This window comes from Xyrauchen texanus, chromosome 39, assembly GCF_025860055.1.
Source record: "Xyrauchen texanus isolate HMW12.3.18 chromosome 39, RBS_HiC_50CHRs, whole genome shotgun sequence".
In the NCBI taxonomy this organism is placed as follows: Eukaryota; Metazoa; Chordata; class Actinopteri; order Cypriniformes; family Catostomidae; genus Xyrauchen; species Xyrauchen texanus.
Genome location: NC_068314.1, coordinates 7,508,554 through 7,523,579, shown reverse-complemented (window position 1 = coordinate 7,523,579; position 15,026 = coordinate 7,508,554). Strand labels below are relative to the sequence as shown.

General features: G+C 37.5%; 1 protein-coding gene across 5 annotated transcripts in view; it reads left to right on the top strand.

The window, feature by feature from the left end:
* Positions 1 to 15,026, top strand: part of LOC127633008 (transcription factor SOX-13-like) — a 68,954-nt gene that overhangs the window by 49,809 nt on the left and 4,119 nt on the right. For 4 of the 5 annotated variants that reach the window (XM_052111865.1, XM_052111866.1, XM_052111862.1 and 1 more), the window contains exons 7-13: positions 532 to 646; positions 3,658 to 3,734; positions 3,838 to 3,979; positions 4,610 to 4,719; positions 6,003 to 6,078; positions 6,345 to 6,515; positions 10,703 to 10,919. In XM_052111865.1, coding sequence (XP_051967825.1) covers positions 532 to 646; positions 3,658 to 3,734; positions 3,838 to 3,979; positions 4,610 to 4,719; positions 6,003 to 6,078; positions 6,345 to 6,515; positions 10,703 to 10,919 — 908 coding nt within the window. The remainder of the gene's footprint in view (positions 1 to 531; positions 647 to 3,657; positions 3,735 to 3,837; positions 3,980 to 4,609; positions 4,720 to 6,002; positions 6,079 to 6,344; positions 6,516 to 10,702; positions 10,920 to 15,026) is intronic. The other variant, XM_052111863.1, reaches the window with a different exon arrangement.

Genomic DNA, 15,026 nt, shown 5'->3' with positions numbered 1-15,026 from the left:
ACGCACTTTATCAGTTTCCTGCTGCACGGCATTTAATATTTACCTTAAAAATCATGTCTGATGACGGAAAAATTCCTCTCGCTTTTGGCGCCCCCCCCGCTGGACATTCACTGGGAAACTACAGCTTAACTGGCATGTTTAATAAGGCAGGTCATTTTGTTTTGCAAAACTTTTGCCACAGTCACATAATGTTCATAAAATCAGGCTGGTCATCATCGACTCACCCTACTGCCATTCCAAACCAATACTATTTTCAATTTTCTACGAAACACAAAAGCAGAGGGTGTGATTATGAGTGAGTAATGTAATTTAAGTTTGAACTACTTTCATGGTGTTTTATTTTTTATTTTTTTGGAGCTTGCCAGTATCAATCAGCATCTACTTTTGTCTTACAAAAAACAGAACCTCAGAAATTCTCCCTAACTCTCCTTTTGTGTTTCGTGAAATAAATAAAATAATACTGGCATGGTTATGCCAGAGATGAAAATACAACAAATAAGCTGACTTCTCTAACTCTGACCATTTACTCAGCAGGTAAACATGCCATATGTAATGATCCCTGCCTTTCATCCCAATGCCCAACCCCTGCCGGTCACCTCTGAGGCCCAGATGGGTTTACCTCTGCAGCCCATCCCCTGCAAACCAGGTGAGCCAAACACCTCAAAGGACTTTCTTCACCTTGAATAATGGAGTGACTTTGCATATCCTGATAACAGTATAAAAGATTATATGTATTGCCACATTGAGCAACAGTCAGCCTTTATAATATAAGTCTGTTAAGACATAAGATTCAGCAATCAGTTATCTTCAAATGGATCAAATTGCATCTGTCAAAAATCTCTAAATAATTGACTTCAAATATTATCCTTTGTTGGTCCATTAAAAACCTTGTTTGCTCCTGTGTCTTGCTATTCAATCTTATCAGCTGAGTTTTGTGTTTTTAGTTAATAATTGGCTTGTTGCAAAGCCTAACTGCAAGAGTTAATGTGGTGTTCTGTGCAAAGGAAACAAAAACTTGCTCTTCCAGAAATGTACACTCTGGTGCAAAAGTCCAATGCTTCTATTATGCTGTAAATGCAGCTACTTTTATTATTAATTGTATTGACAGCATAATTTGAGTAAAACGTGGAAAAATATACATAGATTTTTATAATTTTTTAGTATTTGGTTTGTCCTTGTGGTTTAATGATTGCATTTGTGTGCTTCAATGGAAGCAAAGAAATATGATCTTTTGCATAAAGAAGTTAACATGGTCATTACCTGTGTTTCCATCCACCCATTTTAATGCACATTTTAGGACAAAGCACCAAGATGCAAATAACATTTCCAGAATGTGCATAAAAAGATTTGTATGCATGAGGTGGATAATTTATTAAATAATAAGACATGCGCCTAAACTATGATGGAAGCACATATACCGAATTAATTTCTAGATGTGCTTTCAAAAAGTAATGTGACTGAACAAATAGAACTAACCAATGGACTAATGTCATCGTATTACATCGCAAATGTTTCTCTGGTCGCAAAATTGCAAATATGAAGTTTTTCAGAGCATTTTGTCTGTGCGCTCTAAACCGCAAGTATTATCATGTTTAATAAAAGAGCCACAGTTGCTACAACTTCTATTTCTATTTTGCACCAATTTTCCCAGAAGTGACTATTGTGCTTTCTTGAACACATGGGGTGGAAACATTGATTAATTTGCTAATTGTTTTGTCAAGATTCTGATATTTCGCATAAATTTTGTTCGCAGCTTGTAAGCAAATGTGTGACATAGTCAGGTGTCCTTCCATTTTAAAGAAATAGTTAATCAAATAATGAAAATTCTCTCATTGTGTACTCACCCTCGTGCCATCCCAGATGTGTATGAATTTCTTTCTTCAGCAGAACACAAATTAAGATTTTTAGAAGAATAGCTCGGCTCTTTAGGTCCATTTAATACAAGTGAATGGTGGCCAGAGTTTTTCCAAAAAGCATATAAAGGCAGCATTAAAGTAATCCATATGACTCCATTGGTTAAATCATTGTCTTCAGAATTAATATGATAGGTGTGGGAGAGAAACAGATCAATATTTAAGTCCTGTTTGCAACAAACCTCCACTTTCACTTGCACATTCTTCTTCTTGAGTTTTTTTTGCAACTCTCATTCTTCGTGCTACCTAATGGTAGGGCCTGGTCAAAGGAGATTTATGGTAAAAAAAAAAGGGCTTAAATATTGAGCTGTTTCTCACCCACACCTATCATATCACTTCTGAAGACATTAATTTAACCAATGGAGTCTTACGGATTACTTTTGTACTGCCTTTTATGTGCTTCAAAGATCTGACCTCCATTCACTTGCATTGAGCTGAAATATTCTTCTAAAAAAAAGCTTCATTTATGTTCTTAAAAAATTATACACAAATGGGATGGCATGAAAGAGAGTAAATGATGAGATAATTTTCATTTTTGGGTGAACTACCCATTCATTAGAGACTTTAAAAGAGTGGATACATTTTGTTTTCAATAGAACGTAAAATGAAGGAATACATAAGATTCTACACTATTTGTTGGACACTAATCAAATAAGTACTTTTGTAACATTGATTGTGTTAACTGTCCTCAGAAAGACATTTTTCTTCTCCTTAATGTACATTATGTTCATCTGAAGGTCTGTTCTACTGTATAAGAAGTTATTCTATGATTTGATGTCCTGATGGTTTGTGCACTTCATTGGTCCACTTACTAAAACTTCTAAAGGAGACTCATCAAAAGGGCAGTGTAGAGAGATTTCCTCAGAGACATACACTGAATAACAGCTTCTAAAGACTCAGGGTTGACCATTAATCTAGAGTGCGTATTGATATAGTAAGATCCAGAGCGGTTTCTTTGCATTGACATCTGTACTGTTAACAAACATCTTTGATGCCTGTATACACACTCCATTCGTTTCGAAGATGAAGGGTAGGCGGAAAGAACAGAGAACAATGGAACAAGTGTATGAGCTAGTCAACTAACAGCATCCTTAACACAATCAAGCTGTCTTTGTTCAGAAACCTGGAGAAGAGGGCCAAGGACACAAGCGAATTTGAGCTCAAAGAGTTTATCCGACTGGCGAATTAGAGATGTTCTCAAATAATAAACACGCATTTGCAATGCTTTATGCCTTGTATTTTAACATCAATTGATGTACCAACCATATTGACTGATGGCCACTGGAATAAATAACAGAGATTTATATCTTTTTTCTTTGAAGTCTTTTAAGTTTTGTAAAGGTTGGTGCTATGGCCTAGCAGACATTTTTAGCTATGGTGCTCATGCGAGCGATGAAAATTTGAGTTTGGCTTGCATCATTTCTTGACCCTTTTTCTCCGCTCCATTATTCCTTGTCGTTTCTCGATACTATTACTATCAATATTATTTTTACTTTTTCGTACTTGCAAATTACTTTATTGTTCCTTAACACTCACAAAATTTCATGCTGAACGATTTGTTGTACAAGCAATTTTCAAGGTGTACATACAACAGTTTCTTTTAAGTTAACATAAAATGGAGCTCTCAAACCATTTTTCTTCCAAATTCCATGTATTCCTTAGTGTAACCGGATATTCAGTGAGAACTTTTTTTTTTTTAGGTTGGGACTTCTCAGCATAACTCTAAGTTGTTGTTCATTTTTAGTGGAATATCCCATGCAGTTGCTCTCGAATCCTCATTCCAACCCCCTCAAAAGGTCCAGTGGTACAGTCTTTCGCCAGGTACTGTGAAATCTCCTTTCTTTTAGCACTGCTCTGCAGTTCATCAAAAGTATTTCATTTTGGTGTCTTTCTTTATTAACATCACAATGTCTTTGTCCTCCAGGACACCAGTCAGCCACTCAACCTCACGGCTAAACCCAAGACACCAAGTCCCCAGGCACTGGAACTTGCCACGGCACACCTGCAGGCAGGGTATCGGCCCAGAGTTCTGGCCCACAGCCCACCTCGATCTACCCTCAGCCTGAGTATGTGATTCCACAGCAACACATCCAATCTTCAACATAACATTGCGCTTTAAAAGTTGAAATAATGCCTTATGCTTTAAGAGATTTGACTTTTTTTTGTGGTTTTGTTAGAATTGACCATGCACCCCTGCAAGATTAACTGTAGAGTTGTTTAGTAGATTTAGACTTGAGTCATCAGCATTGATATTTTTCTGTTCCCTTCTGTTCAACAACCAAAGTGACCAGGCTGGAAATCCACCTCTTTCTGAACATTTCTTCCACAGTGGAACCTATTGTGGTCTCATGTTCTTGTTTGTGAAGGAAGTCCTTGAGAGTTTGGCTTACATTCAGAAAAATGGACTCTTCTTAGGGTCCCGCTGCCAACATGCCTATATCCCAAGTATTAATGGCAGTTGTCAGCAGTTCAGAAAACCTGTTTACCCCCTTCGCTTTAAAGCCCCTGAGAATGCGTCAGCACCTTGGACGTGACTGTTTGTCTTAAGCCTTTGGACTGAAGATCGACGACTCGTCCTGGACATCATATACTTGTCACGGAGCCAAGTGCTTTATTTGTGACTCATAAGACAGAGAGGTGTAAATTTATCTCCCTTGACCTTCTCTAAAGTTTCCTTTCTCTCTATCGTTCTCCAGGCTTCTTGGGAGAGGGTGACGTTGTCACACAAGCCATTCATGATGCCCAGCAGCTGTTGCGTGGAGGACAAGGCCCGACGGGGCGAGAGAGGGACAACAACGCCAGGATGGTGAGTCGGGCAAATGCCCTAAACCGAAGATTTTCAAACTTTATTATGCCAAAGACCTCCAAATATAATAATTCCCTTGTAGGGGACCTCATTCATGAAATATAAAAAGGCAGATGTATAGTTTTATCTACATGATAAAAGACATAACAATAGAAAGTGTAATATTATAAAAACTAATAAACAGTTGGCTTTTATTTTATATTAAAGCCAAAAAGTTCAATTGTTTGTGAATTCACAAATCAAGACAAACAATATATATATTCAACCAGTCGCAGTTGAGGCAGGTTGCACTGTTGTCTGGTTTGCATAATTCCTTCAGTGAATTGGTCGCAAAAACAGCATGTGCCAATAAATGCGGCTTTCAGTGGGTGCAGTTTATTCTTAGCGAATTCCCCCCTCAACGCACATTAAACACACTCTCACATACTCCACACCCCAGTGCTTCAAGATTTCTCTGCAACACCTGGGGCCCGTTGTTTGTCACCATCGGTCATGCTTCAAGGTCGAAGAATCAGGGCAAGACTCCATTGACGCCGTATACTTGAAACGCCTCTCTTTCAGAACACCCACTGAGTTAAGGGAGAAGGGGGTGTTAGGGTCTGCGATGGATATTGGCTTACAGTCGTTCATGTTATCAGTTAAACAAGGGGCACATTCCCCTTTTAGGCAAGAACAGCTGCTCTTGGAATCACACCGCAACTGTTTTTGTTCCATTGTGTGTACGCAGCAATTGTGGTATGGCCTCAAGTCTTCTTAGGCACCTGTTCGACAGCAACTTTGTTGCTCCTTTGAGTTCAGTTTAACCACAGGGAGATATGACAGTGATTTCGCCTTTGTTGTCCGTGAGTTTTTTAAGCATTCCACTCAAACCTGTTTTTATAGCTAGACACTTTCAGAACCGCACTCTTGATTATGCAGGTAGACTGGAAACGATGCATAGGTAGCTGCGAGGGGGAAGTGTATACCTTTGTTATGTTTTGAATTTTTTAATTATAGTTGATGATTGAAAATGTCCCCAAGGCCTTTTGCATTTTCCAGTGTAGGTGTGGACGAGATACTTTTGTAACATTGACTTCTGTAGCAACAGTTCTAATCTTACAAACTAATTGCAGACAATTAAGTCCCAGTTGAACACAAGTGTTGGTAAGCATGTTACAGTCAGCCCCTAGTGGTAGTTTATGTAACACCATCTGGGATCTATGTATTATAGACCTCCTTGAAAGCAAGTATGATGGAGGTTAATACATATGTCTTACATAGGCTTTCTATTGATTTATTATAAGGAGGTGTCTCGAGAACGGACAGATGACGGACAGTCCTCACGTACGAATGAGGATCATCTTAGCAGCGATTCTGAGGGTATGTGTCTGCTATTTTTTTTTTATCTATAGTTTGTTAAAAATACTGTACTTTTAGAAATTGTTAGTGGTTTCTGGCTTAGTGGAATGCTCAAATCAAATACATTATATTGCTGACTTCAAAGAAAAAAAAAGAAAAAAAAAAGAAAAATATTTGTTGTGCAATAAATCACATATCACTTACCTGTTAGTTGCAGTTGGGGCATTTAATCATGCATAAAGTGTTATGTTCCTTAAATGTTTTGTTTTTAATCTTGTTGTTCTTAGCCGGGCAAATGGCCATTTCTGGAGCGGGAAGCTATGGTGAAACCCGGACTCCTTCCTCTGGTCACATCAAACGCCCCATGAATGCCTTCATGGTGTGGGCCAAAGACGAGAGGCGACGAATTCTGCAGGCATTCCCCGACATGCACAACTCCAGTATCAGCAAGATCCTTGGTGAGAGAGAAAGGGGGTGCTTTTGTAATCAAGTTTTTTTTTGTTCGCTACACAGTTTGAATATAGTTACTATTAGTCAGTCATAGTCTCCTGTCTAAAGTTTCAGCCAATAAAATTTGACATTTTCTGGTGAATTGTCCCATTCAGCCCAATATTTCTAGACATGCAGACAGTCTACGTCTGTGTGCGTTTTCTGTGCATGTGCCTGCCGTACTGTCCTAAGACAGCACAAACAGTTACAGTGTGGATGCATTTGAAAGGTCCTTACAGGGTCATGGCCAAAAGAGTATATTTAAAATGCAAAAATGAAGTACTGTGTACTCTTGCCTTAATTTGTTGAAGAGAATTTTGGAATTGAATCCGCTTATCTTCATAACTGCCGTAGATTTCATGATTAGAACGTTAATAAAATTAAAACCATCGACTGTAACAGACAAGATCCTCCCTAATAGTCCCAAAAAAAGTTCATGATTCCCCCATTACATATTTATTTATTAATGTTAAAAAATGCATATTTTTATTCATTCATGGCCATTTAAAATGTATTGTTTTCTTCTTGTCAAAGAAAGAACTTGCTGTCAAATATTTTCAGCATAGTTTCGGTCAACACAATTTACAATCAAATGTACACTCACGCAGTGTCTACAACCCTCCCTCTTTATGTATTCTTTGTGTTAACTGTAAGAATCTGAAGCACCTGTTCAGACAACATTGTCCTCATGCTGTTTCTTACCCTGAGGAAGAACTTTTTATTTTTATTTTAACCCCTCTCTCTTTCTCTTGATATCAGCTGTTCTTTAATGTTGGGTATGAAACGGTGGATTTGTGGCGATCACAGCTAATCCTACAGTCAACCAAGCTAGAATGTCAAGCACCTATTTTTTTAAAGCAGTGCTGGCACACTTGGTGCCCTATTGGCAAGAAAAGATGTGACCAAGTAGTTCTTAGTAGTTGTTCAAGACATGCAAGACTTTAAGTACAGTTTTCATTTTGCGTGCAAGGGGACCTGGTTTCAAATCCCAAACGTTTTTGTTTTGTTCTGTTTTGCATTTTTGTTTTGTTTTCAGCATTTTAGACAAACACTTTATACCCCCCCCATTCCTTGCTTTAAACTTTGTCTTCCTCAGTTCTTTCCTTGTACAAAACGTTTGCATTCCATTCCATTGTGGTGACACAAACACCTGCGTGATTAAGCTTTGTGTCTTCTCAGTTCCCACCATCGTTTTCTGCAGCGCACACTCTGACAGGAGTGAGAATTCTTGAAATGTCAAACATTCCGAACAATTAGGTCAATGTACTGTGCAGGTCAATGATTGTTTTTCTCTTTGTACTGTGTTATACTTTCACTCTGAATTATCTCTCACTTCCTGTTTGTAGTGAAATTTAAACAGTCAGTGACTCCAAATATTGTGGAAATCTCTACAGCAAAACCTGCTCCGTATACCTTACTCTCAGTGTTGGTGAGACATTAATTAAAGTAACAATGCTACTAAGTTGACTACATTTTTCAGTAGTGTGACAGTATCTCAGCTGTTCAAAATGGTGTATAGATCCTTTTTCAGATACAATTAGCTTTTTCCAATAAGTGGTGGTGTAGTGCAACAAAACATTTCATTGTTGTTTTATATGGCACATTATATTGCGAATGCAGATTTTAAGTCAAGCGAGCTGAGGCACTAATCCAACACACTCTCCTAAACTGTCTTCTCTCTCAGGTAGCGTTGGGATGTTCTATTCATTTTGGTGAATCAGATGAATTGGACAGTTCATGTAAATGAAATTGAATCTGTTCAAAAATGATTTGCAGATGCATTTCCTATGAAAAGTGCCTGTGTGTCATTTTATGGGGTTGGTGTTGCTCAACTGGTTGACCAATGAGCTAGCAATGGCAAGATTACGGGTTTGATTCTAAGGAAACACAAACTGCTAAAAATGTATACCTTAAATGCACTGTAAGCTGCTTAAAATGCATAAATGTACTTTTTTGTGTCTATTTTACAGTGGGTACGGAAAGTATTCAGACCCCCTTAAATTTTTCACTCTTTGTTATATTGCAACAATTTGCTAAAATCATTTAAGTTCATTTTTTTTCCTCATTATTGTACACACAGCACCCCATATTGACAGAAAAACACAGAATTGTTGACATTTTTGCACATTTATTAAAAAAGAAAAACTGAAATATCACATGGTCCTAAGTATTCAGACCCTTTGCTGTGACACTCATATTTAACTCAGGTACTGTCCATTTCTTCTGATCATCCTTGAGATGGTTCTACACCTTCAATTGAGTCCAGCTGTGTTTGATTATACTGATTGGACTTGATTAGGAAAGCCACACACCTGTCTATATAAGACCTTACAGCTCACAGTGCATGTCAGAGCAAATGAGAATCATGAGGTCAAAGGAACTGCCTGAAGAGCTCAGCGACAGAATAGAGCTGGCCCTCTGGCCAAACTGAGCTATCGGGGGAGAAGAGCCCAAAGATCAATGTGGCTGAGCTCCAGAGATGCAGTCAGGAGATAGGAGAAAGTTGTAGTAAGTCAACCATCACTGCAGCCATCCACCAGTTGAAAAAGCCCCGGCTTTATGGCAGAGTGGCCCGACGGAAGCCTCTCCTCAGTGCAAGACACATGAAAGCCTGCATGGTGTTTACTAAAAAACACCTGAAGGACTCCAAGATGGTGATAAATAAGATTCTCTGGTCTGATGAGACCAAGATAGAACTTTTTGGCCTTAATTCTAAGCGGTATGTGTGGAGAAAACCAGGCACTGCTCATCACCTGTCCAATACAGTCTCAACAGTGAAGCATGGTGGTGGCAGCATCATGCTGTGGGGGTGTTTTTCAGCTGCAGGGACAGGACGACTGGTTGCAAACGAGGGAAAGATGAATGCGGCCAAGTACAGGGATATCCTGGACGAAAACCTTCTCCAGAGTGCTCTGGACCTCAGACTGGGCCGAAGGTTCACCTTCCAACAAGACAATGACCCTAAGCACACCGCTAAAATAACGAAGGAGTGGCTTCACAACAACTCCGTGACTGTTCTTGAATGGCCCAGCCAGAGCCCTGACTTAAACCCAATTGAGCATCTCTGGAGAGACCTGAAAATGGCTGTCCACCAACGTTTACCATCCAACCTGACAGAACTGGAGAGGATCTGCAAGGAGGAATGGCAGAGGATACCCAAATCCAGATGTGAAAAACTTGTTGCATCTTTCCAAAAAGACTCATGGCTGTATTAGATCAAAAGGGTGCTTCTACTAAATACTGAACAAAGGGTCTGAATACTTAGGACCATGTGATATTTCAGTTTTTCTTTTTTAATAAATGTGCAAAAATGTCAACAATTCTGTGTTTTTCTGTCAATATGGGGTGCTGTGTGTACAATGAGGAAAAAAAATGAACTTAAATGATTTTAGCAAATGGCTGCAATATAACAAAGAGTGAAAAATTTAAGGGGGTCTGAATACTTTCCGTACCCACTGTATGTAAATATTTAGTGCTGCTGTTTGTCAATATGTTATATGAATTAGGGTGTTACTATTTTACCAGTTTAATCACAATTTCTTCACTGTTTAGTTTAAATTACTGAATGAATCTGAGTTTTTTTTTTTGTTAATTTGTTAATCGAATCAAAAGATTCAAGTTAAGGAATAATCAAAATCCCCACTGCTTTTATCTCTTTTTTTTTTTTTAATTCAAGGTAAATACTAAGTCAAAGATTCATTTTATCATATAATTGTTATATATTTCTATATATATATATATATATATATATATGATTTTTTTATTTATTTATTTTTTATATTGCCCACCTTTAAAGCTGAAATGTGGAACTTTTTCAATGTTAATACTTATTTCTATCTAGCGTATTATGCAGAGACAATTATAAGTGGCCATTCATTGGTTGATTTCCTCAAAAACTGTAAACACTGTGTCTCTTTGGCACAGTTAAAGTGCTATTTGTATTGCTCTCGTCCAGCTGGACACATCAATATTAGCTCAAACCAATGGTGCGAGTATGTGGTGGGACTATATTGTTTTATCAAAGGCAGACATTTGTTGTTAAAATGGTAACTTTACAGTAGTTTAACATTCAAACTACAGATTCACATTTACCCTTTCAGACCTCAGCCTGTCCTCATTTTTCAAATCTCTCTCATGCCTTTGTCACCCCCTTCAGGATCCCGCTGGAAGTCCATGTCCAATCAGGAGAAACAGCCGTACTATGAAGAACAGGCCAGACTCAGCCGCCAGCACCTGGAGCGTTACCCCGACTACAAGTACAAACCGCGGCCGAAGCGCACCTGTATCGTAGAGGGAAGAAGACTGCGGGTGGGAGAGTACAAGGCAATGATGAAGAGTCGGCGACAGGAACAGAGAGTGCCATACCCTCCAAGGTGATGCTTGCGGACACACTGCACATGTCCTCTACATTAGTGGTTCTCAACCTTATTGACTCCAACACTAAACAAAATATTTTAACCTATTTTTAAGATTCAGGCATTTTTGTATAATTGAAATGCATAATTTAACAAAACTAAAATGAATAAAACTTGGATATATTTTATTTATTTAAAGTTGTATTATTATAATTATATATAATAAAAAATAGAATTATTATATAATTTTGTTATGAAATTGAAATGCTGAAATCTTAAAAATAGGCAAAAATATTTTTTGAAGACATTTTCCAATACAATATTTGGAAGGCCTCCTTGTCCCAGAAAATAGGAGTATTAATAGATTAAAATAATAAATAATACATTTTATGACCCAGTTTATATCTGGTAGGTCTGATTTTTTTTTTTTTTAAAGGTGGATTTTAGCATTTTAAATTAAATAAGATTAAAATCATAAAAATCCCATCTTGCGGCCCCTTTGGAAGTTTGATGAGGTCACCTATTTCGCCCTGTGCCCCTGGCCAAGAACCACTGCTCTTCATGCAAGTGATTTTATTTTTGTGTGTGTATGCGTAAACAGCATGGCACATTGTAGTTCATACAGACCACATACACTGCACATTAAAATGCAATTTGCACAAAACAATTACTTAAATACACCTCTACTATTATGAACATGTTTTCAATTTGAGTTCTAAGACATTTTAATATTTTTTGTAAATGTCTAAGTGGTGTGACCGTCTAGAGACGGGACAATAAAAGAGCTATATTTCTTAAAAAGAAAGCTGAAATTCTTGAAAATAGAAATGTTGGCACAAGTAATTAGGAATAATCTTGCATTATTACTTATTTTAAAAATAAGCAATTAAAAAAATTCTAAAACAAATAAAGGTCAGCTGGTATAACCAACATGCAGGTAGCCATTCTGCTGTTATGTGAAAGGAAAACCATAAACCGAGAGTATCCTCATGATTGTGTTTTGACATTTATATGAAAAGACACATTTTGTCAATTGAAGTAACCCCAAGATATTTGTGATATTCGTGATATTCGTGTGTAGGGTTTCTTGGTTCAGGTTTGGGGAATGTACAATTAATATTAATGATTGTAATCAATGATTAATCATACTGTTTGAACTAGATACCAATACATTCTAAATTGCCCCAAAACAGGGGTTATATAGCCCAAAAGTCTGCTTCAGATATATATATATATATATATATATATAATTAAACACAACGAATTATAATTAATTAGGAATATACATCATATGCAGACAGGCTGTATTAATTTTCAGAACACCTTAATGGAATTAACCCGTACCGCAACCAATCAGCTCGTCCAGCAAACCACTTTGCTCGACACTCTTGATCAATTCTCCAGAAGGTTTATTCTTAGTATAAGCTTACTTAATCAAAGCACGTTAACTTACTTTGATAATGTCAGCTCGTAGCTTTAGATCGCACATTAAAGAGGCTTTGCTTTATGACCAACAAACACAGACAATCAAGCGTATAATTGGGTTTAATACAAGGAACTAGGATATATCACTACACTTAAACAAACATAGAACACATTTAACAACAAACATTTAACATAGAGCAAACAAAGTAAAACAGTAAGGAAAATTATAGCAAACTTGTTACAACAGTTAAACCTTAAGAGCCAGCAAGGGAATTACACACTCTAACGCATTTGAATTTAGATGGAATAATACTTGCAAAATGGACCTTTGTGTCGCTGAACAAGACTGCGTGTGTGCGTGAATGTCCTCGTTGCGGCCGTGAGCGGGAGGATTTCTGTTGGTGCTCCCCGAGCGTGGATCGCTCGCGGGAAGTTCAAAGCATCTTAGGAGTAATGGTTGAAACTGAGAGAGAGTCCTTTCACCCGGAAGATATCGGACTGCTCCAAAAACGTAGAGTGTTGAGCTTTGTCCGAAGACAAGAAAAAGATTGAGATAAACGGCAAATAAAACAAAAGACATGACTGACGAGAGTTTGAAGAGAAGTTGAAGAAAACTTGAAGAGGTTCAGAAGAGAAAGTAAGAAAGCAAGAGGACAAGAGAGGACAAAGAGAGAGTGATTCCACACCAGATCCTGACTTTTAAGGTAGGAAGGTCATGCTTCCTTTGGGAGGAATGACCCAATGAGGCTCCTCAGTTTTGGCACAAGATGGTTCCCTTTGTCTTGTCAAGGCTAGTCATTTGCCTAATTTATGACAGGGTCCAGATGTGGTTGGAATCACTCAAAAGATGGTAAAACATAGCAGAATACATTTTAATGTAACCTTATATATATATTCAGCTAGGGCGAGTCGTAAGGTTTAATTTGATACCAAGAAACTTGTATTTGGTACACTTAAAAGTGAATATATACTCTTAGATTCTTTATATAAGCCCTCAAAGTTTAACTACACAACTAAACAATCTTAACTAGTTTGATATAACAGCAGAAATACCCAAGCATACGGGAATAAAATATATTTCCTTAAAATTAAGCCATTTCTGGGTTTTAAATGAAAGGAACGTGTGTGTCTAAGAAAATCTCACATTCCTTTCTCGTCTAAGGAGGGGGGTGTGGGGAGAGTAACAGTGTGTGGGGGTTTTAGGACCCTTGCAAGAATGTGTGTATTGCATTCAGAATTAATGAGTTCATGATTTTCCGTTCATACTCTACACGTGACTCAGAAATTTTGAAAAAAAAAAATTACCTTGGAAAAATATGTTTAAAAATTGTTTTAAATTAAAAATTAAGTTCACTTACAGTAAGTGTATTCAAGGTGCAAGGAAATACACTGATCAGCCACAACATTAAAACCACCTGCCTAATTTTGTGTAGGTCCCCCTCGTACCACCAAAACAGCACCAACCCGCATCTCAGAATAGTATTCTATGATGCTGTTCTTCTCACCACAATTGTACAGAGGGGTTATCGGAATTACCTTTTTCAGTTCAAACCAGTCTGGCCAATCACACAAGGCATTTCCGTCCACAGAACTGCCACTCACTGGATGTTTTCTGTTTTTGGCAACATTCTGAGTATAATCTAGAAACTGTTGTGCGTGAAAATCCCAGGAGTTCAGCAGTTACAGAAATACTTAAACCAGCCCATCTGGCACCAACAATCATGCCACAGTCCATATCATTGAGATCAAACTTTTTTCCCCATGCTGATGGTTGATGTGAACATTAACTGAAGCTCCTGACCCATATCTGAATGATTTTATGTACTGGAATCTATGGTCAGGAACTTTCAGGAACTACAAAAACATTTGAGTTGTAAACCTTAGAAAACGACAATGGTCAGACTGCAATTGTTTTCATTAATTCAATGATAAGAGTCTGCTTATACCACCGTTATCACATGTAGGACACTATTATTTCCATGATGCAAAACACGAATGGAATCTGAATCCAGTTATAAAAATTTAATTATAAATTAAATAAAAAAAAAATGTGTATTGTCATGAAAAGGAATGTTTAAATGCACAGTTAATTAATGCTGAACACTCATCCGCTGAAAACACCTTATGATGAATATCAGGCATGCTCTGGGTCACTGCTTTTGGGGGTTTAATAATCACACCCGGCCATGTAGCAAACAGTTTATAAGGAGGTGAGAAACGTGAGGTGCTCAGATGCAAATGTTTACCACAGTGTGACATCATAATGTGGCAGAAGTAGAAAACGATTAGTTTTGGCAGCCTGGTTTTATAAAATTCTCCTTTCATAGTGAGGAGGAAGTTTTGAGTTCTGAAACATACAGTATGTTTTTATAGTAAAATTACCTCTTATAGGAAAATATTAATTTCTAATGTCATGACCCTTTTAAAGCAAATTTTTTTGTAATTAGTGGTTGTCACTCCCGTAAGTAACTAAACTCAGTGTATAGAACGGAATTACTAATTTAACCACAGTGTACATTGCCACATTGTCTTCATTTGATTCTTGTATTTTTCAACTGCAACGTGCACCTGCACTTGCCATTTGGTGAAACTATTTTGATTCTTCACACGTTAGTCCAAACTGTCAGCTCAAGTGAACCCAAAGTAATTTGAGCACCTATTTTTATTTTTTATTTTTTTGCCTTATTTGGAACTTTTGTC